Genomic DNA, 26,025 nt, shown 5'->3' with positions numbered 1-26,025 from the left:
CCGCCCCCTCAGCGCGCTGAGGCGGGCCGGAGCCTCCTCCCTGCCGCCGCATCGCGCCCCGGAGCCCACCGTGCCGGAGCGCAGCCGAGCGCGATGGCTCGCGAGGAGGTGGCGGTGGCCGGCGAGGAGGCGGCGGCCGAGGGGGGCGGCGGCGGCCTGCTGCTGGAGATCGTGGGCTCCCCGCTCAACCTGAGCCTGCTGGGCCTCTGCCTCTTCCTGCTTTACCAGATCCTGCGGGGCGAGCGGCCCGCGGCGCCGCCGGGCGAGGCGGACCCGCCGCCGCTGCCCAAGATGAAGCGCCGGGACTTCACGCTGGCGCAGCTGCGGCCCTACGACGGGGTGCGCGACCCCCGCATCCTCATGGCCATCAACGGCAAAGTCTTCGACGTGACCCGCGCCAGGAAGTTCTACGGGCCCGGTGAGGGCCGGGGCGGGCCCAGCCCGGGAGTCCCCGGCTCTTTGTGCCCGGGATGCGGCCGGAGGGATCGCGGGGGCCGCTGCTCGGCCGCCGCCGCCCACCCAAGCCCCTGCTCGGGCGCCGGGAGAAGGGGGGGGGGGGGGGGGGGGGGGGGTCGGGCCCGGCCGCGCCCCGCCGCCGGGCCGGTGCTGGCGGGGGAATTTGCCCCCCTGCGGCGCGGGGATCGGCGTGTTCCGCGTTGATGCCTGACCCGCCTCCCGGCCGCGGCGGAGCTGCCCGTGCCTCGGCCCCGCTCGCCAGCCGGAGATTTGGGAAGGATTCGGCTCTCGGCGCCCGGGAGGGTGCGCGCAGCTCGCCCGCCGCGCGGGGAGAGCGGCCTCCCCGGGTGAGGCGCAGGGAGTTGTACAAACTCTGGCTTTGCCAGCCCGCGTGGCTTCGTTATTGTCTTTATTTTCCCAGGGCAGGTTACACGTACCATAAGGGGTTGTGCCGCTGCGGGGTTGGGCAGCTTCGTTGGCCTCGGGTGCCTTTGCCTGATGCCAGGCAGCAGAAGTGTTCTCTCAGTGTTTACATTCCCAACTGTAGTGGACATCACTCTATTGCATAATACTTCTACTAAATACCTACCAATTTCCATTAAACCAGCTTTCTCAAACATGGGAAGATTGAATCAGCTATGCAGAGGCTTACAGAGCAGCTAGCGATGGGGTGGGTGGGGGTTTGTGCACCCAGGTGTAAGAGTTGAATCACCTCCACTACAGCAAGGATTTTGATTTTTAACAGAGGCCGCCTGTTAAAAAGTCTCAGTGAGGCTTGCCAATTTGTACCAGGATCTGTCTGGCATAACCACTCTTGAGCTGTCCAGACAGCTGGTAGCTGCAGTAGTGAGCTGCCTGTGCTACTCAGAGAATAGTGCAGGAGACACCACGTAGTTAAAAGCATGATGAGGTTGTATACTTTTGGCCCAAACATGGACTGGAGACTGTTGCTGAATGATGCTGGACTGTAACTTTGCATTCTGCAGCAGTCAAGATGATACGTACAGCTGCATTAGATGTGCAGTTTTGTATTTGTGCAAACTAAAAGCCACTTGACTTAAAGACTGTGCTTTGGATGCTTGACATTATATCTAGTCTGGTAATTGTTGAATGGTTCATCACAGTGTCTGGCTAATTTGGTTTTCATTTTCATGGAAAAGTAAGATTCTTCTGATGAATTTAGGAAAAAAGCTCACTCTGTGAGGTGTGGAAGATGGCATGCTCTCTACAGTAACCAGAGTTCACATCTAAGTTCTTTAAGCTCCCTTAAAAAGAACTTTCAATGTCTAGTTGCAACAGGCGATATCTCCATTTTCGGCTTGTCATGCAAGCAAGTTAATCATTAATGAAGTTTAGCAATAGCCTGTCTTGATAAGATATCTCTGATCTACTGTGAGTTGCATGTTTTGGTCATTTGAGTTCATCTTGCATTTTGAAAGCTTTCATAGATGTTTCTCCCAAGCTGGTAACTTCTAGTATCTCCACCACATTTTCTGTCAAGTCGTCCTTTCAGCTCTTTAAGTCAGGAGCATCTCTTAGAAAACTTCCATTTCACCTCAGACTTAGAAATCCTTCCTCTGTTCCTCTTTCTGAGGATGTGCTTCCCAATTTGTATGCTTATTCTTACCGTTTGTACGTTCCATGCACTGTTGTGTGGTTCATTGTCCTGTTGTTTCAGCAAACTCAGTATCTCTTCCCATGGTTTTGTTTCTTGTCCTCTTCCTCTGTTTTCCCTTATTACCAAGTAGAATAAAACTTAAAAACATTTCACAAGTTTGAGGCACCTCTGACCCCACAGGTCAGGGTAGGAACTCGTCATCTGTTTCAGTTTGGGGACTCTGATCCATGAAGATCATACAGCATCCATTACCTCTCTATTAATGCTGCTTATGTTTTTCTTTTGAAGACGGCCCATATGGGATTTTTGCTGGAAGAGATGCATCCCGAGGTCTTGCCACTTTCTGCCTGGATAAGGAGGCTCTGAAGGATGACTATGATGACCTCTCTGATCTCAACGCTACACAGCAAGAGACCTTGAGGGACTGGGAGTCACAGTTCACTTGTAAGCAATTTTAAACCTATTTACAAAGAAGTAGCTAACCAGTGTGTGATAAGGGAAGCAATGGTTACCAGCTGGAAGCATCAGTCTGAAAACTTACTTTGAATTAATACCTCAGTTACTATTACTAGAATTACTGTTACTCAAATGAATTAAGAGAAATGTCAGGTTCTCCTGTGTTCTCCCTCCCTCTGCTCCTTACAGAACTACAGGAAAGATGGAAGCACTCTGTCATAGGATAAGGTCTGTAAAACCACCCAAAAAGTTGACAGGAATTGGAAATTAAGAGCGTGGTTTTGATATAGTTAAGACACCATCTGTAGAGACAATTAGATTTTAATGCTCTGAAAAATGATTATGTCCCCTTCAGCTTCTCAGAAATAAGAATAACATTTGAATTATTACTTCTTGGGTTTTTTGAGTTTTGAAGACTGTTTAAACTAGGCCTTTTCCCCTTGGAGCTCTTGATATAACTTTTTTTACTCTAAATAAATTTATTCTGCATGGCCTTGGTGGTGGCTTTATCAGATTCACAGACAACTATATCCAGCTGACTTTCTACCCCAGAAGGTGATCGGGAATGGGCAAATGCCACCTCTGGGCTTGCAAGCAGCCTGGTCGTTACCAGTGATGGCCAGAGTGGCAGAGGAACAAAGGCAACTTGCACACTTGAGGTGCTTGTTCTAAAATGAACAGAAGGAAGTCACTTTCATAGTTGCCTTGTTTTTCTATGCTTAGTATTAGAAATTTAAAAAAGGCAATTCCAGCTGTTTCGTGTTGTGCCTCAACTTGCTGCTCAGGGGAACTTCAAACCACAGTTTTATGGAAATTGCTATGTCGACCTTGTACTAGGGCATGCCCACTGGTACGATTTTTTTTTTTCCTATTGTGATCTTGTTGATGAAAAATAATTCCTCCATATCTCATGATGCCTTTTAGCAAGTGAACATTAATGGGATTATTTCTACTCAGATAAGACAAAAAATAAGTGTATCAGTTGTTTGTCTTGATTAATTTTTTTTTTGAGAGAGAGAAGAGAGATGATGGGAAAAAAGTAGTATAGTGGAAATAAAATGGGTTTTGTTTTTAAATCTAGTGTTCAGTATTAATGGTTTACTATCACTAGCTAGAATGGAGCTTTCCTCTACATAACATCATTAGAACATCCCAGTTCTGACCTGATGTGCCCCTAGTATTTTGGCGCTCTTCCTGTCTTAATCAAGACTGTTAATCATGCCACACTGAATGGCTGTTTTATTATGCTAACAAGTATGTCACAGAAACCAGAACTATACTGCCAAGTATATGACTTAAACTAGTGTGTAAATCTACCTTTTCAAGAGTTAGGCATCAGGACTGACAGTGAACTGCACTCTTTCTATTCCTATGTTTCTAGTAAATTTGACAATTAGTTGCTTTCAATTCTTATTAATTATAACAACGCTATTCTGAAATACCTGTAGTCGGAGGCATCCTCTGCTTTGTTGAAGTTGACAGATGGGCAACATTGCACAGCTCTCAGTTCTTACACATATATGATCTTGGCGTTTTCACATGTTCAAAAGAGATACAAGGCAGAAGCTTAGCTGCATAATCGGATAACAGATCCGTCTTTATCTTTGGGAGAAAGGATCCCTCTTCTGTCCTATTGGATATTTTCAACATATATTACAAAAAATAAAAACCCTTGAAAGTTGTATACATGTGTGCACATGTGTATGTGCGTGTGGGTATAATACATAACATATTCTAACAATGCCATTGGTTGAAAAACTAGCTTTGACACTGGCAAGAGAAATAATCTAATCCAGGATTCTGCTTCTTTAGCTGGATGAGTCCCTCAGTTTACATGCGTCTTTACATTCACTCATCTTTTGGCTTAGGCAATAGGAGAAGAATTATTGTTACATTCACTCTGCACGTTTCTTACACTTACTACAACATTAATAGTTCAGGTAGTTGATTTTGTCTTTTCTCCTTCCCCCCAGTGCTTGGAACAAGTCCCTGAGAGCTGTTTTAATATAGTATAGGCATTTTGTTAATTCAGGAAACAGACATAAACAGACAAAAAGCTACATCTTCAGGACAGAATAATGACTTGGATTCCTTTTCTTTTTTTCCCCCCAGTTAAGTATCACCATGTTGGTAAACTGCTGAAGGAAGGGGAGGAACCCACTGTATACTCTGATGAAGAAGAAAAAGATGCCCGGGATGCAAAGAAAGACTAGAGAGTGCAGTGAGGAACAATCTAATTTTGAATCATAAAGGATCATTTGTAACATTCCACTTCTGTTTTACAAGTTGCAACATCAGTAATGCTTACAAAAGGTCCAGAGTTACAGTGAATTGTTTCTTTTCAAAGGTTTCCTTTTCAAATTCAGTGGTAAACTACTAAAGGTCTAAGATGTCTTCCTTTAAACCTGCATAATCTGAAGTATGCACAAAAAACGTCTGTGCAAAAGTAAACTGCAATTTTGGCAATAAAGGACTCTTACTGTTTCTCTTTTATCACTATTTAGTGCAGAGTAGGTTGAAATCCAGTTTTTCATTAACAACCTAGCACTGTGGACGCAAGCACAAGAGTAATTTCACACATGCAACACAAATTCCACTAAATCTTGTTTTAACTTCTGCAAGATCTGGGCCTCGGGTTGTAATTCCTTTAGAAAAGGGACTATATTTTATTTGTCCATGAAGCATCATACTCATTTGTGGTGCACTGTAATTCACTATCGCATAAGATAATTTGGCTTTTAAGGAGTTACATAGTGGCTTACAGATGAAACACTAACTGCTTTAAAAAAACACAAGAATTTTTGAGAGGTTAAATCACTTTTAGATACTTACAAAATTATTAAGGACTGATGAATACTTGATGCATTCAGTCATGCATAATTATGCATGGATTAATATTCTTTGTTTACTTTTAAAGCACATCTGAAGTGTTACAGAGTTTTAGATATTGAGTGTAACTAGACATCCCTAGAAACCAGGTACACCATGAAGTGTAACTTGACTGGACTACTATTCATTCACTTTTCCTCTCGGTAAAACTCTTCTGTGAATTTTAATGAAATTAAACAGGGAAGATCACCTGCTGTTGATTCCTAGGCCTAAAAAAGAAGACTTGCTGGTATGGCATGATTAACAAGTGCTCTTGTACACGCAGCTTTAGCAGAAGAATGTTACTGGTTGATGTAACTTATACAAGTTTCCTGTACAGAATAAAATAACATGGCGCAAGCCATTTCTGTGTTGAGGCCTTTGTTGCTTTGGAACGCTGCCATTACAAGAAACGGCACAATCTCATGCATAACCAGCAACGCTATACACGAGGACCTGACCTTTGAATTGCTTTTTACCTATTTGCTCTCTTTGCTCACATCTGTGGTTAATCACTAGGTTTGTTCTGACTGTGTAACCTACTCTCCTACCAGGGGGGGCTGGGTAAATGGATTTGACCAAGGACAAATGTAGATGTGCTCCTTCACCATCCAAAACACTTCTGCAAAACCTTCTCAGAAATTCCATGGAGATAACTAATGGCTTGCTGACCACTCATAAACGTGTTTCTTGTCCAGGTGATTCTGCTCGGGTGCCTGGCTGGTATAGTTCGCACCATTTAGTTTCTCTGGTTCAGCTGTCCAGCCAAGTTGTTTCAAATTTGGCAACATGACCAAAATGATGAACTGAGTCCCGAGTGGGAAGGTGTAAACTAGGGAAAATTGTTCGGAAGTAGTGCATTGCACAACAGCAGCTTTCATAACGAGTTGACACAACATGTTAAAGTGCCTGAGACCACTCGTGGTGAGAGCAAATGACTTTCCCTCAGTCCTAACGCTGTCATCTTCTTTGGGTTATACTGGGCCTTCAAATGAAGAGTGCAGTTGTTTGAGCCAGATAGCTTACGTGAAGTGGTATTGTATGAACTACCTAATGAAGGTCTAGAAACAAATGTAAATCTTGTCACAACCTTTGTGTTGCTATTTTATTTTTAGAGACATTTATACTCTTTGCAAACTACTACTAATGGTTTACCTCAAATCGGAAATGTGCTTTTATTTAAGGCAGAAAATAAAATACTCTTGCATAATGATGGTGTTTGGTTTTATTTACTGCAACTAAATCTGATACTTAATCCTCCCCCAATGTTTCAAGTTTTATATTATCTTTCTCCCATGTCTTACATTATCCAACACATAGATCAAGTATAATATGTTCTAACAGAATGCCGGTAAATGCAGTTCTGTTAGTATAACAGAATATTAAATATAGAACATGTTCACATTATATAATATGCTTTGCTATTGCAAAACTGAGTTTGGCATAAAAAGGCCCAAGTAATTGTTAACACTGAGCAAAAGACGGAGCTTTTGAAGGCTGTCATGTAGTGGAACTAGGCTAGGCTGTAGCCTACCCTTCAGTAGACCCAACCATCTGACTCTTAAATTAGTCTATAACACATCCTGAGGAACTGAATGCTATTTTAAGTATTAATCTGTACATTACAACATGATGCATCACAAAGAACAGTAATAAAAACTACACAGAAATCTCTCAGTAACACAAGACAAAGCTTAACATTAAACATCTGTGCCTCTCAGGAAAAAAGTATTACACTTCAGTAAGACTACTACTTTTTCAGAGAAAACAATTTATTGTGAAAGGGGAAGAAGTGAGTCATAAAGCAGTGGTTTCATGAAGCAGCAGCCACGCATTTTATTTTCTTCTAAAGTGCTGGAGAAAACGGATGGGTTTTAGCTTCTTTTTTACTCTGTTCTTTGCAACTTGATCCCTTCCTTCAATAGTTGCAGACTGGCTGCAATGACTAAGCAAGAACCGTGCCAGGTAGCTTATCGGACTGTACATTAACCAAGAAGGACACGATGACCAACTAAGAGCAGAGACTATCAGCAACCTCCCTCATCTGAACTGTTACTGGTGTGTCACCAAGGCATACTTGAGGAGCTCTGGGACAAATCAAAACAATTGAATAGCATCTCATTTCCAACCAGTTCTGGCATACTGTCAACTGCTTTGTAAAATTCAGATGCTCTTTTATCTGAACTCTACCTGCTCTTAATCATCTTTATTAGCTCTTACTTCCTGCTCTTTCAGTTAAACAAAGAAAGTTCAGTAATGAATGCTTATGTCGAGTTATGTAAGGGGTTTTACAAAAGGTGAGGTGCTTCTATGGATTGCCTGGAATCTCTGGATTAAGAAGAAAGGGCTTTCTATCTTAATTGCTGTATTCTTGTATTTCAAGCAGATGGACTGATGTAATAATGGGCATTGTGTATTTCTGCTTTAAAAACAGCCTGTAGGATTCTGACCTCAGCATTCAGCACAAGGTACAACCAACAGGCAATGTATTTCCAGCAACAAAGCTTAGCTCAGACAGCTCCCCTGAGAAGACTTCTGTTCTCACTAGCTCTATTAGGATGCATTTTCATTAGTTCTGCACAGAAAGTCAGATTTGATTGCAAGATCGGCAGTCTCAGGGCCCTACTTCATACATGTCAGAGTAAATAGTGTTTCCATAAAAAAAACCCACAACTTGTTGAAACACCAAGTACAACACCACACGCCAGGCTCAAACTGAAAGCTGTGAAATTACGCCAGCAATGTTTTAGATTTCCGTTGCTGAACTATATAAATGCTGCTTGTAATGCATCTTTTCACCTATTAAATATTCTAATTGTCTGAACATTCTGTAACTTTCACACTCAAGATGTGACATTTATTCCTACAACTACTGAAATTTAATCTACAAAGCTATGTATTTTAAACGTTTTAAAGCAAACTGTTGTATCTATCTTTAAAGATTAGCCTTCAGGATAATAAAATTATACTGACCAGTCCAGTATATGAAAGGATGGGGCTCAAATTAAGTGTGTCGACAGGACATGTAAGGAATTAATATTACACCACCTGTAAACAGGTTCTAAATAATGCCACCTGCAAACAGATAAGACAGACAAAAGTTCTGTTTCAGTATGAAGATTACAATGGTGTCTCACATTTTTAAGTGCACGCATATTTTATTCACTAACATTGTTTTACACAAATGAGGACTTGGAGATAGAGGATTTGCTTTACCAGTTTCAATCAATATAGTTGAACGCAAGAAGCAATTACAGAACTGGTGTATTTATTTGATATTGAATATTGTGACAACATGCTGATAAAACACTGGAAATTTACACCAAAGGAAATCTTTAGTTCCTGCTCCCCCAGATTACCAAAAAGAAATACTTCCTCACCTGTAATCAAAAGGCCTGTCTTATGGGAAATGGGTACTCATGGACACACAACTGTCTATAGATTGACAGAGGGAGAAGTTTTGTCATCTTTAATCCGCAAATATTGCATAGAGAAAAAACACCCTTGGTATGTCACGTCAGTGCAACCGAAACATTTTACATGGTCAACGAATACAATAGCTGATCTTCAATACAGTTGTATAAAATACTAAAAAGGAGACTTAAAAGGGGCATAAATGTTCTCGAAAATAGTCAGAAAATATTTCTGTCAAGAAAATAAGATCTTTTTAGATAAAAGTAATAGATTAACAGTACTTTTGAGTAGCAACTGCTTGTCATTCATGACCCTGAAAAGGCACTCAACATCTGAACATGTGAACAGAGAAGACATAAAACCTGGCTTAAAGCCTGTAGGAATCGCCAGTATTGAACACTGGGGGAGAACCTATCTACCATGAACAATTACAATTTTTTTTTATTACTATTTATTGGAGCAGAAGTTATGAACATGGGTAAGATTTTATGTAATGAAGGCAACATTATCACATTAACTTAGTATATTGACATGTTAATAAATAAAGCATACTAAAAGGAAAGCTGAAATAATCAGTGTATTGAACTTAGTAGAACTGGTCCTTGATATCTTGCTAAGGGACTTTGTCCAAAAGCAATTGTGGCTGTCTTCTAAATACAGCCAGCTGCATAAATATGGCTATAACTCAAGCTCCTAGACTGTGTTTTCACATTTTTATCCACATGCAGCACAAGTCTGACAACATTTCACAATTCCTCCGGAAATTATTTGTAAGCAAACTCATACTAAATAGCTATCTCACTACCTGTGCCTTCAAAATCTCGTGAACAAATTTTCAACCTGCGTATACATGGGGACTGTCAGCATGCTGACAAGCATTGCCCTTTCACCATCTAACATTCAGAGCTTTGCTTAGACAATCATTCAGATTCCTGGAAGCACTACATCTAGCACAAGTTCAGCGAAATCCGTCCTCCCAAAGACCAGCAAGTTTTCAGAAACACCTCTAGAATTGTAAATAGGAAACACACATTTTTCCAGTGTGGGTTTTACAGAGGATGGGATTTTTTTCATATTTGGAAATCTATTACTTCCCACAGTTGAGTATAAATGTCCCCCACACCTTTCAGTCCCATCATTTTAACAATCTGATTGAGGAGGCACTTCATATGCTTGCTCTAGGATTTACATAGCTATGATTTTTTTCCAATGACTCGTTACTACTAAATACTGTAACTTTGCTATTTACATGATTCCCTACATTTAATCAGAGTATAACACTCCACGATCTCGATCTTTCAAATTCTTAGTAACCGGTCCGTGAAAGTTCTTCTGGTGCTGGGGAAAGTTTTGGTCCTCTGTTACTCCAAAGGCAAACACAGATTCTAGTTTTGTGGCTCACTACACCAGTTAGATATTCTAAGCGAAGGAATTACCTAAGCAAAAAAACCCCAGTATTTCATATACCTTTTAACTGTCAAAGGGCTTTCTTCTCCCACTCCTATGTAAAAATTTAGGAGCTATTATATAGTAGCTGTTCAGCATCCTCTTCTGGGCTCTGCTCCACAGAAAGTATCTGAGCAGGGGTTTGTCTGAATTATCTCAAGAGGAAATAGAGGGCATCCTCTGACATCTGCATCCATCTCTCTTCTCAACATTAATTTCCTTTCATCTCCTGCAGATAAGTATATCAAAAAGTTACTTAAAATTAGTTGGGGGGGGGGGGGGGGGGGAGGGTATGGGGAGGTAGCTGTAAGGTATCCACCAACAAACTGAAAATTGTGAAAGGTTGTGTGTAACAATAGCCAGAAATGTAGCAATCCTGTATGGAGATCAGATGACCACCTATATATAAATTCACTAAGTTCACACAGTACTTCCAACCCAGATGTACCACATACTGAGTTGCCTAACAATGTTTTAGTTGTCTAAAGCATTTTGAGTTGCTAGCACACCTGTTGTTACTAACAGAATAACCACCTATCTGCTCGTGCCCATGACAGACACTTTGCTATCCAATTAAATAGACAAATACTATTCTTCAGCTGCAGCTGTGTGTAGTGTTTCTAAACTAAACTGAACAAACCTTTAACTGCAGAGAAGTCGCACTCTTTTTTTACACCATGTTTACACTTTTTAAAACTCTTTTTAAAAAACACTTACCATTCATTGCTAAGAACTGTGGCAACTAACCTCACCTGCTAGAGACGTGTCAAAGTCAGTCACCTTAGTTCTGGTGTCCCTGTTTCTCACCTGTCCTCTGGAGGGTCTCCTGAAGTGGTAAGCCATCACGAGGGGTAACATCTGGTACTGCCATGGCGGTGTGAAGTGCATTGAATTTCACTTTTTTGTGGAACATTTTCTTACATTTTCTTTGTATCTTTCTGAGCGACTCCAGCTGCACGCAACTGTCCGTCTCTGAAAAGCCACATTCATCAGATAAAAGATTAGAAGAAAGTTTTTTTCGCTTTTTCTTCATTTTGCGAGCATTTCTCTCCTCTTCCCTGGATTGTCTCTCACTTTTCTGTCCTTCATGTCTTAATTTACTAACAGACCTCTTGCATGACTTTTTAAGCTCATGTTCACATTGCCTTGCCAAGCCCTCATAGACAGAATTAGAACAGAAGTTACATTTGCTGCTTTCCTTCTCTTGACCTTCCAGAGTTACATTTTTAAGGTAAACCAGTAATTTTCTTTCCTCAGGTCTTGCAGGCAAGCACCCTTTATTACAATCGCTGTAAATTTCTTCACACCTTCTTCCTGTTCTCTTCATTGAGTCACTACATGCCTCTCTGAAGTACTCGGAATCACTGATCTCTTCCAACAAATCCTTTAACCTGCAAGCAGATCTACATGTTTTGTATGGTACGGTACCTTCAGCACTACCATCTTCTTGTTTGAATTCATTATCATGAGCAACAGCAGTGCAATCCAAAGACTGATTCGGTTCAGCATGTGGTAAGTTATCAACAGGGAGGGAGTCATTCCTCTGCACTTCCAACTTTTTTGCAAGCCTACCCCCATAGGCCTTGTTTTCTAACACTGTGTCTGATGACTCAAGTTCCCCAACAGTGATCACCAGTCTACAGTTACCATCGCTACTACAATTCCTCTTGTTGAGGTTTTGGACAGGACTCACTTCTCTGAAGTGCTGACCGTGTCTGTTACTCAAGCTGACGTCAAAACCACTATCATCATCAGACACCACTCTCTTCCACCAGGACTTGTTCACAGTGGGTTTTGGCTCTAAGCAAACACGTGCATAGCGTGGTGTCTGATAGTGGTTTAGTAAATAATGGATGAATTCATCAGTCTCATAAACCTTTTGCTTTCTGCAACCATCTTCATCAGACACTGTCTGCGTGTGAACTACATTCAGTGTTGGGTAGTCCCTTCCATCGAGAGATTCGATGACCCTACAGTCTTGTGTAACTGTAATCAGTAAAGATCCACAGCCAAAGGAGTTGTACGCATCTCTGTCAGGCAGTCCGTCAGAACGTGGGGCTGTACAGGGGTCATTTAAAATCGTCCTGACTATGTGACAAGCAGATGCTCGGAAGTTACTCTCATCTCCTTCCTCACTATGTAAGCTGCCACCTTTTTGGGTTAACGGGCACTTAAACTCTTCCTTATGTTTCAACTCTTTGTGCGTATATTGGGAGTTAATCACTTCCTGATGTAAGCCTTTTAATGCTGTTTCAGAAAAGGAATCATCCTTCCTTATGCCCAATGAAGGATCCACTTTTTGACTTGCCAACTGTGCAAAATCCTTCAAATAAAAAAATCAGGAAAATTATTATGTACATTTATTGAGCGCTATAAAGAGTGCTAAACTGCAAACTCCTAAGCAAGCAGTCCCGTGGTCAGAAGAATTACACAGGTTAGGGATCAGTCTGGCTTAGTTCAGAGCTCAATCATACAATCTCAGTATCCCTAAGTGAGAACTACAGATATTTCATCATCTCAGAAAGCTCCACTCTCAATATGAAAGTGGTCTTTTCAATCAATTCATCTATCTCCCTGCAACTGCATAAGAAATATTTATTCTTTGTTTGATCACAGCGTCACAACTAGTACTGCATGCAATTACTATATTTTTGTAGATAAAATATTTTATTTAGAATAAATCACTTTGTTATACATTGTTTTAAATGGGTCCAAACACAACCAATCTAAAGCTTTCCAAGTGGTGAAACCAGTTTATTCAACACATCACCTTCATAACTAAGGTGACCAATGTCATATGTTATGGGGCCCTAAAGCTCACGCAGAATGGCAAGGGTAGCCTCTGACTTCAACTCTTAGAAAATTATAGTCCTTTAGAAATCTTTAACATTAGGATTGGGGCAAACATGTACTTGTTAAAAGCTGCAAGCAAATTTTTACTTAGCAAATAGTGAAGACAAAGCCATGTTAGCACCCCTGAGAAATGAAAACCCCTGTTTTCATTTAAAACTTTTTTTTTAGCCCAAAGCACTAAAATAAACCTCCAAACATTAATCTGTGCACAAAACACTCAAATTTTTATCCCTCCTCTGCTGACTTTCTCAAGACATTAGCTGAATCATGCTGAAATAAAACTGATAGCTTAGCGCTGGCCACAAAAGAGGCTGCTAGAAAGGCAACTGGCATAATCCTGTCAATTTAATTCTGACACTTGCAGACCTGAGACCAAAACAAGCAGTGACTGCTTCATTTGCATCCCCACCCCGAAACTCCTTGTTTGCAACACTGGATCAAGTCTAATAGAGCTGATACAGCCCTTCCAGCCCTATTTTTACTCAGTAATGACAAGGCTTTGAACAAGGGAAAGTTTCTGGGTGGAAATGCACTACCTTTGCTCTTGGGACAAGACTGTCATCTCTGACAATTGAGAGCAGATTGTCACAAGACTTAGACCTCAGGCCTTCACAGTGTTCGGTCAGTCCTGAGGCATTCTTCTGCACAGCATCAAGACATCAAATGTCTAGTGAATTATTCAAGCTCTAATAAACAGTCTTCAAAATTTAAAATATGTTTTAAAATAATCTTACTTTCACACGGTTTAACAGCACTGTAAGCAGTCTGACAGACTCCACTCTTCTCTGAGCTAGCAGGGATTTCCTTTCTTCCCATTCAGGCATATTCTCTGGCCACTGCTGTTCTTCAGCTGGTACCTTCTGCTGCTTGGGGGGATGTTTCTCATCTCCATCTATCTGCCTCTCTTCTCTCCTCTCGAGCTTAGCTTTCTTTTTTCTTTCTTGAACTTCTTTTCATCACGTCTTTTTCTAGGTAATTATCAATATGGGACAATTTAGATGACACTTGTCTTACATTTTGAGTCCTGGGGAATTGGATGCAAGTCTTTGAAGTGCTAATAATAATAATCAACCAGTCACCAAGAATCCACATGTGGCTAACAAGGAATCTTGTTTGTTAGAATAACATGTTTAAAAAACATGGCACATAGATGACATGCATCCAACTGACGCACACGTTTAGAAAGTTCTTTGTCTCTTCAAATGGTTTGTATTCTAGGGTTTTCTTTACAAGCACTACCAAGACAACAGAGTCACATAACCTATTGTCTCCAAGGACACAACTAGAGACTAATTGTTTGGATCTAATTCTTAAATGAACAAATCTCCCCTGGACATTAGCATAAGGGCCCCATTTAAGAGGTGTTACAAGACTATTTCCACTGTTCTATAAATTACAGCTGAAACATGTGCTGGTTTTAGCTGGGGTAGAGTTAATTTTCTTCCTAGTAGCTGGTATGGGGCTGTGGTTTGGGTTTGTGCTGACAGCAGTGTTGATAGCACAGGCATGTTTTCGTTACCGCTGGGCAGCGCTGACACAGAGTCAAGGCCTTTTCTGCTCCTCACCCCACCCCACCAGCGAGGAGGCTGGGGGTGCCCAAGGAGCTGGGAGGGGGCACAGCTGGGACAGCTGACCCCAACTGACCCCAGGGACATCCCAGGCCATGTGGCGTCATGCTCAGCATATAGAGCTGGGGGAAGAAGGGGGAAGGGGGGACGCTGGGAGTGATGGCGTTTGTCTCCCCAAGCCACCGTGGAGCCCTGCTTCCCTGGGGATGGCCGAGCACCTGCCTGCCCATGGCAAGGGGTGAACGGATTCCTTGGTTTGCTTTGCTTGTGTGCGCGGCTTTTGCTTTACCTGTTAAACTGTCTTTATCTCAACCCACGAGTCTTCTCACTTCTACCCTTCCAATGCCCTTCCCCATCCCACAGTGCGGGGAGGGAGTGAGCAGCTGTGTGGGGCTTAGTTGCTGCCCAGGGTTAAAACACAACAAGCTGTCACTATTTTTTGGAAACCTTGTCCTGTAGAAAGTAGATCTACCAAACAACCAACATGACACGTCACAGAAAACTCCAGAAAATTCAAGGAACAAAAACATTCACACAAATAAGTGTTTAAAAATATATTTTTAAAAAGTATTTGAATAAGAAAGTATTAACAATGGAAGCATAGCAATGCTTTCAGAGACCTAGCATTAGAGTCGCTATGCTCCACATTCTAAGTGTGGGGGTTTTTTAAGACATGAAGGTGTGTAAAATGATTAATTACTAGTGACAGTTTAGGATGCCATCCAAATACATTATCTACAGAATTAAAACTTCAATATACTACTATTACTCATATACAAAATTTAAGAACACTGCCCTGAAGATAACAACAATGAAAGAAGTAACATGTAAAAAGGGGTTGAGGGAAAGATGGAAAAGTGTTCATCTCTAGCTTTGGACCTTCCAGCCAACTGGGAGACACCTAGAAATGTATATCACATTAAATTTACTTCAGGGCATAAAGACGTTAATTTGTGATGTTGCAGCACAGAGCAATACAAAAAGCCCACATGAGAACCTTAAGCAATCAAGCCTCAGAGCAATTTGAGGCAACAGCTCTCTGATCTCACTCCAGGCCCACAGAACAATACAATCTGAAAGGGACCTCAGGATGTCTGTAGTCCACCCTTTCTCATAACCCAGACCCATCCATCTGATGCCTTACACACAGAATTAGGAGACTTTTCTTTCTGGCAGTAACACAGAAAAACTACATAGTATTGCTTCAAGTTATCCAACTCCTGTCCCTCAAAGCCTGGATTTTTACAGTAGCCACTCTTCCTGGATTTTACTCGGTATGAGATAGTGTAACAAATCTCAAGAAAATGGGACATTCTCTAAAAATACACTCTCACCTTTCAACCCCCTCTCTTTCTCCCCCTTTTTCGAACGTGCTCCTGTTCTTGCAGCTTTAGTCTTTCCAGGCTTCTCTTTCTTATGGCTCCTTCACTAAAATGTCTGGTTGTATCAAAAGTCACCTGTCACAGAAGAAGCAGAATCAGACTTAGCAGTCCAGTTTGCTGTGTATTTATACAAACACAGACAACCTGCTGAGCAGATGAGAGACCCCAGGTGACTACCAAAATACTACTAAGCTCCTGAGAATGTCTCTCTCTACCCTGGCATACTAGAACATGTCTTCAGAAGTTCACACTGGGTTGTCAATCAAGCTCAAACATCCCACTCCCAAATGTCTCCTCCTGCTGTGACATCAGGGACTCACAATCTAACATCATACCTTTGGCCAAACCCATTCACGACATGCTCTTCCTATGTTCAGCAGAGAATTCCTAGTTGCAGGATTTGTGCAGTTCTGCCAAAACTAGAGTTCACTGACTCTTAGAGCAACATCTTCTGGATAAGATGCTTGCTTCCTTGAAAACTGATGAATTCTGTTGACGTGTGCTGCATTTAATCAGCTTCAAATGCCCAGATGTGAGCACACTGAAAGAAAACACTCAAGCAAATTGCATCAAGGTCTATCTACACCGAAAAAATACATACTATGAAGTCTTATTTCCAGCACAAAGGTGTATTTTAAGATCACAGTTTAGAAATTACCTGCTGGGAAAAAATATCAAACAGGGTACACCCTAATAAGTACTTATGGAAGTAAGCTATTAGGCTGCTGAAATTAAGCTTACAGATTGCAAGTTTTCTTTTATAATGCCACGCTAAGCATAGCACTTAAATGGATTCATCCTGCAACATCCTTAAGCAAAAGGTACAGAGAAGAGGGGAATGGGTACACTTTACTAGCCAAGAACCACCCAAATTAGGGCAGCTGCTGCAGCTACTTAATGCTTACCAATAAGAAACCAAGTATCTTTCAGAGAGTCTCACCAGCTTCTGAGCTCTTCTCCTAGTCTCAGTGCCAACCACACCAAAAATATTTACAATTTTTACCTTACCCACATCAATTTTTCAGGAAATCAAAACAGTAAAATGCCAGGGTTTTTTTGTTAAAGGACTTAAGTTCAGATACATGAACTTTATATATCAGTGTCTCTATATCCAGTACAAACAGGATACTCAGAAGGTTTTTCCCCCTCACATGCTTAAGTGTCCAAAAAGTTTACAGAGAGGCTTCCACTGGTTAATAAGGACTTCTCAGGCCTAACTTCAAGGAAAAAAGAGCAAAAGTTGGCAAACCACCATCTGTGCCCATTTCTTCCACAAAATCTCAGCAGCTAGTAACAAGTAAACGTTAGTATATTTTAATGCTGTCCATATGCTATATTTTTCTTTCTTTTTAGCCACCATTTTAACATAAATACAGACTAAACCGAAGGGGGAAAAAAAAGAAGATACATATACAAAGAACTGCAGGAGTGTCACATACAAGCTTTCACTGAAGCAACATGAAAAGGTCTGTTAGATGGTTGTCACAAGTTAAAAACTATATTGCCATTACTGAAAAATACCTGTTTGCCTTCAATATAGGAATGTACAGGGGAAGACAAGTGCAGTGCAAGAAGGTGTCTGATAAAAGAGGGTGACTTTATTCAGAATGATGAAGAAAAAATTCCCACATATGTACTGAAGAAAAAGCTAGTGTAATTAAAAAAAAAAAAAAAAACAACACCACAAACAGGAATCTCTGGAAGCAGCAGCTACAGCACAGACTGCAGCACTGAATCGCTCCTGTTAAGAAACTGCTGCCAAATGCACTCAGAATTAGCCACAACTTTGTCAGGCAAGGCTGAATATCTCAGGATTAATCTCTGAATACGGCCGTGTGTGTGTGTGTACATATATATATATATATAGACACACCTTCAGCATCTCATATAAGCAAAGCAGATACACCCAAAGTACTTACTACAAAACTGAAAAAGTGAGTAGTCTCTAGAATCCTTTCTGCCCACCATGCATTAAGATAAAGAGCTTCCTAAAGCTATCTATAATGTAAGTAACAACCACATTTTTTCTATCACAGTAAGATTTAAGGTACAGCAGTAAAACATCCAGGACACCACTGTTAAAACTGGAGACATGAAAGTCAAGCCTGAAGAAGAGCTAGTGTACCCAAAAGTTTGATCCATTTCACATCTTCTACTAAACCAACTGATATTATCCCATTCTTGCAAATCTCTCTTCACTTACATCCTTACACCATCATGGCTGCATCCATATTCCTGCTACTACAATAAGTCACCTAAAAGGAAGCGCAAAAGCCTCTTCATAGAGCTGACTAAGCTATAGTGGTTTGCCAGTGCAGACCATTACCCTTGCTCTTCCCCACTCTTCTTCATGGCCAGGAGCTCTTCAAGCATCAGAAATTTATTTCTCATCACATGACTGTGTACAAAGCACAGAATTATTTACTGGGCTTTTGGGATCAACCCTGACATATTAATAAACTGTTATCTTAACTTTAAGCTTTAACTGTTCAAACAGGTAAATCACAAGGAATTTGACATTTAACCCCTTTAACAAATTATTATTTCCTTTTAGCCATTCTGCCATGGTTGTAACATCGGGAACACATTTGCCCTTGCACTAGGGTTTACCACAGTAACTGCAGGCTGAACTGTCCTTTGCTACCTGCATGCCTTTCTTCTGTGATCACATGTTCTGATAACCCTGATACATACTCAAAATAAAAATAAAGATGCTACTTAAATGCATAAAAAGGAACCAAGATACTGACCTGGGATGCTACAGATCTGTGATCAATACCCAGCACTGCTGAGGAATTCCTGTGAAACCCAGTAACTTCTTATGTCTCGGGGGCCTAAAATGATACAGTATTTTAGAAGAGATTCAAGCTCATCAGGACCACAAAGGCCATCGGATCACTTACTCTGGCCTGTGCTGTGTTCCACCTTAGTTTTACCCCAGCAACACAGTACAGAACTTGGCACTGTATTGAGCTGAAGCATCTCTTCCAGGAAGGCACCTGACTCTGGTTTGAAAACATGACGATATGAAAACCTGCCACTTCCCACGGGCAGTTTGTTCCATTCCTTACTCACTCATGATTTGAAATAGAAGCCACTTCCAGATATTGATTTTTCACAAGCCTTCCTCTACTAGATTCACATCCTTTTAGTGTCTAGGTGGTTCTGTGGTGGGTTTCTGTTGGTTTGGTTTTTTTCCTCTTACATGCTATAATCCAGGTGCCTCTCAGTCACCTTTCTTATATAAAATACATAGCTTGAGCTCTTTGAGAGCTCTCTCACAGTCCCTCATCATGATGCACTTTCTCCAGCCCCCAAGTAACTTTTGTTGCAATAGTTTAACACTCTCCAGTGTAAAACATATGAATCCCAAACCCACACACAGTATTAATTTGATCAGTGTCATACACAGCAACTTGACTCCTTTAAGCCTACTTTCTATCACCACTTAAACATGCTCCCCACAACACTGCAACAGAAACCCAAGCTGTTACTAATGTACTACAATAACCCTTTCATAGCCTTCAAGAAAATGCGGATAAATCAGTAACTCTGAAATTATTTTTCTGAATATCTGCACAGTTCTTTTTACATTGACTAAATTATCTTAAAACACCCTAAAACGTGTCAGCCAAGTTCATACTTTAAAACAAAATTAGACTTTAGGGAAACATTAACAGCCTGGCAGTATCTAACCTGAAACACCCATACAGTCCATATGAGCAAATGCAAGTAGTGAGAATAATCTGATCCAAAGGCACCCCTCACGTTTCCTCACAGTACTGCTAGCTCAAACAGCTCTTACCATCCCCAGTTTCCCAGCTGGTCCCTCCTGCCAGGCCCTGGACCAACACAACTGTTCCTGAGACCATACCATCAACTGGGTCAGGAAAGAGATCTAGCTTAGAGAAAAAAACAAAACAAAACAAGGTATTTTGCCAGGTTACTTTTCAGACAGTTGGCTTCCCTGCCCTCGTGCACAGCACAGCCCCTGAGCGGTTCCGAAGGAGAGCTCGAGGCAGAGGAAATATCTGAATTCTGCAGAGGTGGGTATGCAAGTGCACCTATGAGCAAATGGCAATGTGGCAAGGGTATGTGTTGACCCATAGTAGCAGAAAGAGTTTATCATGCAGGGAAAAGCATTTACCGGAGTCACTTGGAGAAGTTTATACAAGAGGTTTAAATAGATTTTCAACAGACAGGACTAGTTTCTTCAGCTTGCTCTGCACAAAATTAAGTGGAGAGCAGAGATGATCAGAGGCGCTGCTGCTCACACAAATATCGCAATAAAAGGGCCTTTCGAAGCTAATGCTCCCAGCGCCGCTACTTCACGCTGCGTGTTTTGAGGTGGGGATAAAGAAAACCGCAAGCCAACCCCCAGCTCAATGGGCGCAACTGCCGAGAGGCCGCGGTGCCTCTGCTCAGCGGGGGGGTGCCCGCGCCCCGGCGGGATCAGCAGGCACCGCCGGCCGGCCGGAGCCCCGCGGTCAGGGCCCCGAGAGGCGCTGGCGGCGGGAGCTGCGGACGGAGGCAGAGGCAGGGCCCGACGCGCTCTCCCGCCCCGGCAGCGCGGCGCCCGGCTTCGCGCCCCGGTGAGGGTGCGGGGCAGCCGCCCCCCGGCACCCCCGGGCCCTGCGGCCGCACGCCGGCCGGGTCCGGAAACGCCCCGGGCCCAGCGACCCGCGGCGCCCACCGCGCGGGCCAGGGGAGGCGGCGGTGGGGGGGACACTCGTCCGGCCGAACCTGCCGCCGCCCCGGCAGCCGGAGGGGAGGGCCGGCCCGCCCGAGCCGAGCCCGACCCCTGCCAGCCCGTCCCGGCAGGGCCGCGGGCTCCGGGCAGCCCCACCGGAGCTACGGGGAACCGCTCCACCCCCCTCCTCGGTGCCCCGGCGGGCGCGGGCCAGGCCCGGCCGGCACGGCGGGGAGCGGCAGCCCTCCGGCCGCGGCCGCTTCCCGGCACCGGAGCCCCCAGCGCCCTCCGACAGCCGCGGCTGCTTCCCCCGAAGGAGCGGGGCACCGAGCCCAGCCGCCCGCCCCACCCCGGGAGCGCCTCCCGCAGCGGCGGACGCCCTCCGCCGGCAGCGCCCCGCTCCCACAGGCCGCAGCGGGCCGGCTCCCCTTACCCCTCCGGCCGCGGCCGCCTGTCGCCGCGCGCCCTTCCCGCCGCCACCCCGGGGCGGAGCGCGGCGCAGGCTGGGCAGCGGCGCGGGGACCCGCCTCTGGGGCGCGGCCCGGCACCGCCCGCTCCTCCCGCCTACCGGAGCTGAGCTGGCGGCGGCGGCGGCCGGGCCCGGCTGCCCGGCTCGACCCCAGAGAGGGGGGCGCTGCACCCACGGGGGGCCATTTTGTGGCGGCCAGGCCCCGGGAACAGGGTGGCCCAGGGCGGGGTGGCCGGGTGGTGTTTGGGGATTTCACGCGTGTTTTTGAAGAACGATTCGCAAAGCGGGGCCGGGCCGAGCCCTAGGAGGTGCTGGCGGCTCTCCGAGCCGTGTCTTACCGCCCGGTGGCTTCTTGCCCTGCTCTCGCCCCTGAGAGCCCCCACTGCAGAGGCCTGTGGCCATCCTGCATGCCCGCCCTCGGCTGGTGCCCGCCAGCTGCCCGGCATCTTAGGCCTGTGGCCGTCGTGTGTGTGCGTTGTATTAAAAAACCCTCAAAGCGAACAGAGTTACTTCCTCAGAAGTTGCCGCGCTTAGGCAGTGCAAAGGCGTAGTCAGGGGTGTGATGCAATACCATGTTTTTTCTTTGTCCTTTAGCAAAGGCAGCTCATCCACCACTGCTTCGTCTGAGCGTTGTGCATGTGAGGATTCGTACCAGCTTTTCCCTGGTTTAGTACCAGCTTGTACGTGTTGAACCAGTGGAAACGTGGTGCCGGCGTCTCTTAGTACCATATGGCAGTCAGCTTCCCGCAGCGGAGCAGCTCCCAAGGGTGTCAGCGCCTCGCCAGCACGCTGTTGAAGGTAATGTCCACACTTCCCAGAACTTGCTTGTTCTTTAAGATCTCCAAGGGAATTCAATTTAGGGCAGTCATTCACTCAAACACTCCCTCAGTTTTCAGTGATTTTTTTTTGTCTCTTGCGATCTTCCAAACACAACTGTAAAACATGGTACATTCATATCCGTTGTCCTCCTTCTTAAAAACAGACACCTTATTTCTTCCCTTGTGCTAGTACAGTTGTAACTACGACGGTTAATGATGGTAGGACGCACACAAGCCTAGGGCTGCAGGCAGAGGCGTGTACCAAGCACTTCTCTCAGATGGTGTAATTGCTATGTGTGCAGTTACACAACCTGAGAACAATGGTTACAGGTATATTTAGTGCCAGAGTCTGTTTCTGTTGCAACTTTGCCAAAAAGCATGTCTTCATTTTCTCACTATACAAGTTGATATAATAAAGATACTAACTTTACCTACAACCATTTTCTGGGTCTAGTTGCCTTCTCCACAGGTGTTGGTTCTCCTTGCATTAGGAAGGTTTTCTAGGAGTTTATTATACACTGACATTTGTTTGCATTTTTCTTTATCTTAAAAGATAAAATTGTGTTTTGATGGTACAAAAGGTTACATTTCAAAGATTCTGTCTCTAAATTACATGACTTTATCCTTCCTTACCCAAACAGGCAAACTGGAATTTGAGCTCAATTTACAGCTGCAGGGTTATTGTATTCATCTACTCCGTACCTGCTGCTTTTCCAAAGATGCAATAAGTTCAGAAACTTTAATCTTTAACTTGTAAATAAAAAGTTTAATGTAGCCATACAAAGCTATTTTTTTCAAGATCTGCGAGTGAGGTACAGAAATAAGAGACAGGAAGATATACTCCTACTAATTTAGGAGACAATGCTGTTAATATTTTCTTTTTTCCTATTATGAGGAATTATACAAAAAGTACATTTCCATTTTCTAATTTCATTGGCAATTTTTTTGTAATAATGAAGTGACAATTAATAGAGTTTAAATTTTCTTTTGTATTGAACACTGTTAAACTCTGCCACAAATATCTGTAATTTTCTTGTTGCCAGCACAGTGGTTTTGAGGCTTTTGATTTCATTTTCTTAGGCTTGTGACTGGCATAAGAATGCTGTCTTCTTTTTTAAGCACAATGTGTTCCAACCCAACCAGAGGTACTAACTGACAAATAAGTAAAAAACTCATATTGTGCCCCCTGGTTGCAGAAAAAAAAACAGTTTCTTACCTGTAATTAAGCAAAGTACATGTAAATACAATCTATTTTGTATTCTGCATTCCAGGGAGCAAACTACTAGAAACTGTGGTCTTTTGCAGTTGTGGAATATCCTGCCTACTAGGATCACACATGTTGCTGAAGCAGTATGGTGAGTTACTCTGTGAATGAACCATAAATTGTAACTCTTCTGGCAAAGGAGACAGGGAAAACTGATGTTAAGGCAAACTCTCTGGCAATGTTCTCATGTTGAGAAGAGGTGCCATGTGATATTAATTAAAAGTGCCACATCCAAAACCGATAAAAGGATGATTCACTTTTACATGGTGGATAAAGAAACTGATTCACTTTTACACAGTGAATAATGAAACAATGGAAATCATTGCTACAAAAAATATGGGAGACTGAGCACCTTGCTTCAGAAGTGGATTTGGTGTTTCTAGAGGCAACAAGAAAATAGGGTTGTTTTGCACATATAATTTTGAGCCAGCATTAGCTATCTTGTTTTGTGCAAAAGATACAATGTCTGAGACATTAGAAAGAGATCGAGTGGCATAATTATCCCACATTTCCCTCTTGCAGAACAGTTACACTTTTCTCTGCAACCTGCAGTTTTCTAGGCTTTATCCCATCTGTTACCTACCTAGATTGTGCAGACCTCAGATTTGCTCTACTCTTACAAGAACTTCCTTCTTAAAACTGGACAGCAAGGAAAGGTGAAACCCTGCCTGCACAAGTCACGTGATGTCTTTGAAAACAAGTTTAGGCAAAACTGGTGCAAAGGACTGTGTAGAGCCAACTTTTATTGATTCTGGGTTTATTCTCATTTAACTAAAGTGGATTTGAAGTAAATCAACTGTAATGCACGGGAGCATTACACAGAGATTGCAACATCATAACCTCCTACATTTCAAATGGGTTTGATTTAAAGCCTGACAACCAGTGCACATAGACAAGCTTTCTCTGGGAGCTTCAAGAACAGGCTGAGGAGGAAGATGGTTGGGAGAAGCTTTGGGCATGAAGCGTGTATAAGTACGTGCAAGTAAGAATCTTGGCTATGGTTCTGCTTGTGGTTTGGTAACGTCATTCCAGGAATTATGTCTGGATGTTACATACTGCTCAAGTAATTTAAAAGCTAGATAACTTTCCATATTGAGACTATATATTTCCCTGCCTTTAGGTTGTACAGTCTGTAGGAAAAATCAAACCTCCATCTTGTATTTAATTTTGAAATAGAACACCGAGACCTGTTCCAAGGGACAGTAGGAAAATTGCATAGTTTTGTTTCAGAAATAACAATAATACAGCCTTGTTTACTGCAGATGGCTGTCATTGCAGGTCATGAAACTGATTTGTGACCTGCTGAAATATTCTTTCTCTAGATGCTGATGTGTTCGGTTACTGAGTGAGAAGCAGCTCACCTACACAACCACTTTCTAGGCAGAAACAACTGAACGACGGGTTGAATACTGCCATCCACTGGCTGGCTGCACAGAAAACTTGTTGACCTTAGAAAGTACCTGGTAGTGTTTTGGTTTGTGTTTTTTTAACACGTTTAACTTCCATGTCAGGATTTTCTAATCAGCCTGTATGATGATGGGTTTAATCTACAACGAGGTTACCTCAGAAATACTTTGTATATAAGTGGGTGATTTGCTTAGAGGCCATTTAAAAAAAAAAAAAAGAGAAAAAGAAAAGAAAAAAGTTCTCAGTCCAACAGATAAGTTGTGGCTCTAAAGAAAATTAGTTTTCCAGAACATAAGCTGTCCAGCCAGAGGAAATAAAATAATTTATACAGAAATTACATAATAAGTTATACAGAATACACAATCCTTCTTAATATAATTGTTTTATAACATTTCTGAGCTATGCTTAGAATGCATATCAATGGCACTAATTCTAGCGTGAGCTTTTTGTTATAGACACAGAGATTGAAGAAGTTTCCTGGTTGCTTCCTTTTTCTGAAGTCTGCTTTACAACCGACAAAGCCAGCTGGCACTGTGAATCGCTCTTAGTATGGAAAGGCAGGCTTGTGATTAAGTCACAGCAGTGGGAGTGCGAGGTTCTATTTCTGGCTTGGTCACAGACATCCCGGGTTATCATAGGCAAATCTGCTAATTTTCACTGTCAGTCATAAGGACAACCCAGCTGCTTGCTGGAGCAGCTTCTCCCACCACCACCAGTGAAGGAATGGACCAAGAGCATGTTGTGCTCTCAGAGTCTCCAGCAAATGTCCCGGGAAGCAGTGGCAACTGAACACCTCAGAGCAGCGCTAAATTTAGAGCTTTTCTAACTCGTATGTGGGGATAGCATGGGCAGAAAAGTGGGTACTTTGACAGCTTTGTTCATTCTCCCTCCCTGATCTCACAAGTTTCCTGTGAGATTTTAAACATACTCTTGTTAGGTAATGACATGCCCAAGGAAGACAGTGTCAGAGTAGAATGGAATTTAATTTAGGAAATGACAGCAAGCTCCAACACCACATTTACTAATAAAACCAGCATGTGATGGATTTCAGTGCTGTGCCTGATTCTGATGTTAGCCACAACTGTAGTATCTTGAAGAAACTCATTGATAGTGACCAAACTATTTGCAGAGTTAAAAACAAAACCAACACCACCAAAACCAATCCAGAACTTGATGTTTTCACTGCAGAGGTGTCTGAGGCAAATTTCAAAGATGACATGATTGATTAAAAGGTGTGTAGTAATGCAGGATGATGCCAATGTAGGAATGATTAAAGAATTAACTAGTAGCTACTTTAAAGACAGTGTACATTGTTC

General features: G+C 42.9%; 2 protein-coding genes and 1 long non-coding RNA gene across 9 annotated transcripts; 2 read left to right on the top strand and 1 right to left on the bottom strand.

Annotated features, from left to right (window-relative positions):
• Nucleotides 1–6,611, top strand: PGRMC1 (progesterone receptor membrane component 1). The gene is made up of 3 exons (XM_074883061.1): nucleotides 1–418; nucleotides 2,363–2,518; nucleotides 4,643–6,611. The coding sequence occupies exons 1-3, from the start codon at nucleotides 94–96 to the stop codon at nucleotides 4,741–4,743; spliced, it is 582 nt and encodes a 193-aa protein (XP_074739162.1). The 5' UTR covers nucleotides 1–93; the 3' UTR covers nucleotides 4,744–6,611.
• On the bottom strand, nucleotides 6,609–21,248 carry LOC141949441 (A-kinase anchor protein 17B-like). 7 transcript variants are annotated; one of them, XR_012630771.1, is made up of 7 exons: nucleotides 19,867–19,960; nucleotides 18,812–18,895; nucleotides 16,014–16,136; nucleotides 13,846–14,079; nucleotides 11,066–12,581; nucleotides 10,280–10,487; nucleotides 6,609–8,473 (listed from the first exon to the last, which is right to left on the bottom strand). XR_012630771.1 is itself a non-coding variant. In XM_074883054.1 (7 exons), exons 5-7 carry the CDS (start codon nucleotides 13,933–13,935, stop codon nucleotides 10,351–10,353), a joined length of 1,743 nt encoding a protein of 580 aa, XP_074739155.1. In that variant the 5' UTR covers nucleotides 13,936–14,079; nucleotides 16,014–16,136; nucleotides 16,397–16,602; nucleotides 18,812–18,895; nucleotides 19,867–19,960; the 3' UTR covers nucleotides 8,537–10,350. The 7 variants fall into 7 exon arrangements, 5 of the variants coding, with proteins under 5 accessions (XP_074739155.1, XP_074739154.1, XP_074739153.1 ...); XM_074883054.1 differs by lacking the exon at nucleotides 6,609–8,473 and adding an exon at nucleotides 16,397–16,602 and having other exon boundaries at nucleotides 8,537–10,487; XM_074883053.1 differs by lacking the exons at nucleotides 6,609–8,473; nucleotides 19,867–19,960 and adding an exon at nucleotides 21,185–21,248 and having other exon boundaries at nucleotides 8,537–10,487.
• Nucleotides 21,249–21,790: 542 nt separating this feature from the next.
• On the top strand, nucleotides 21,791–25,494 carry LOC141949446 (uncharacterized). The gene is made up of 3 exons (XR_012630777.1): nucleotides 21,791–22,018; nucleotides 23,310–23,393; nucleotides 24,625–25,494. It is a non-coding gene; the product is annotated as an uncharacterized LOC141949446 (long non-coding RNA).
• The last annotated feature ends 531 nt before the right edge of the window (nucleotides 25,495–26,025 follow it).

This window comes from Strix uralensis, chromosome 13, assembly GCF_047716275.1.
Source record: "Strix uralensis isolate ZFMK-TIS-50842 chromosome 13, bStrUra1, whole genome shotgun sequence".
NCBI classification, from domain to species: Eukaryota; Metazoa; Chordata; class Aves; order Strigiformes; family Strigidae; genus Strix; species Strix uralensis.
This window is presented reverse-complemented; position numbering and strand designations above follow the sequence as displayed.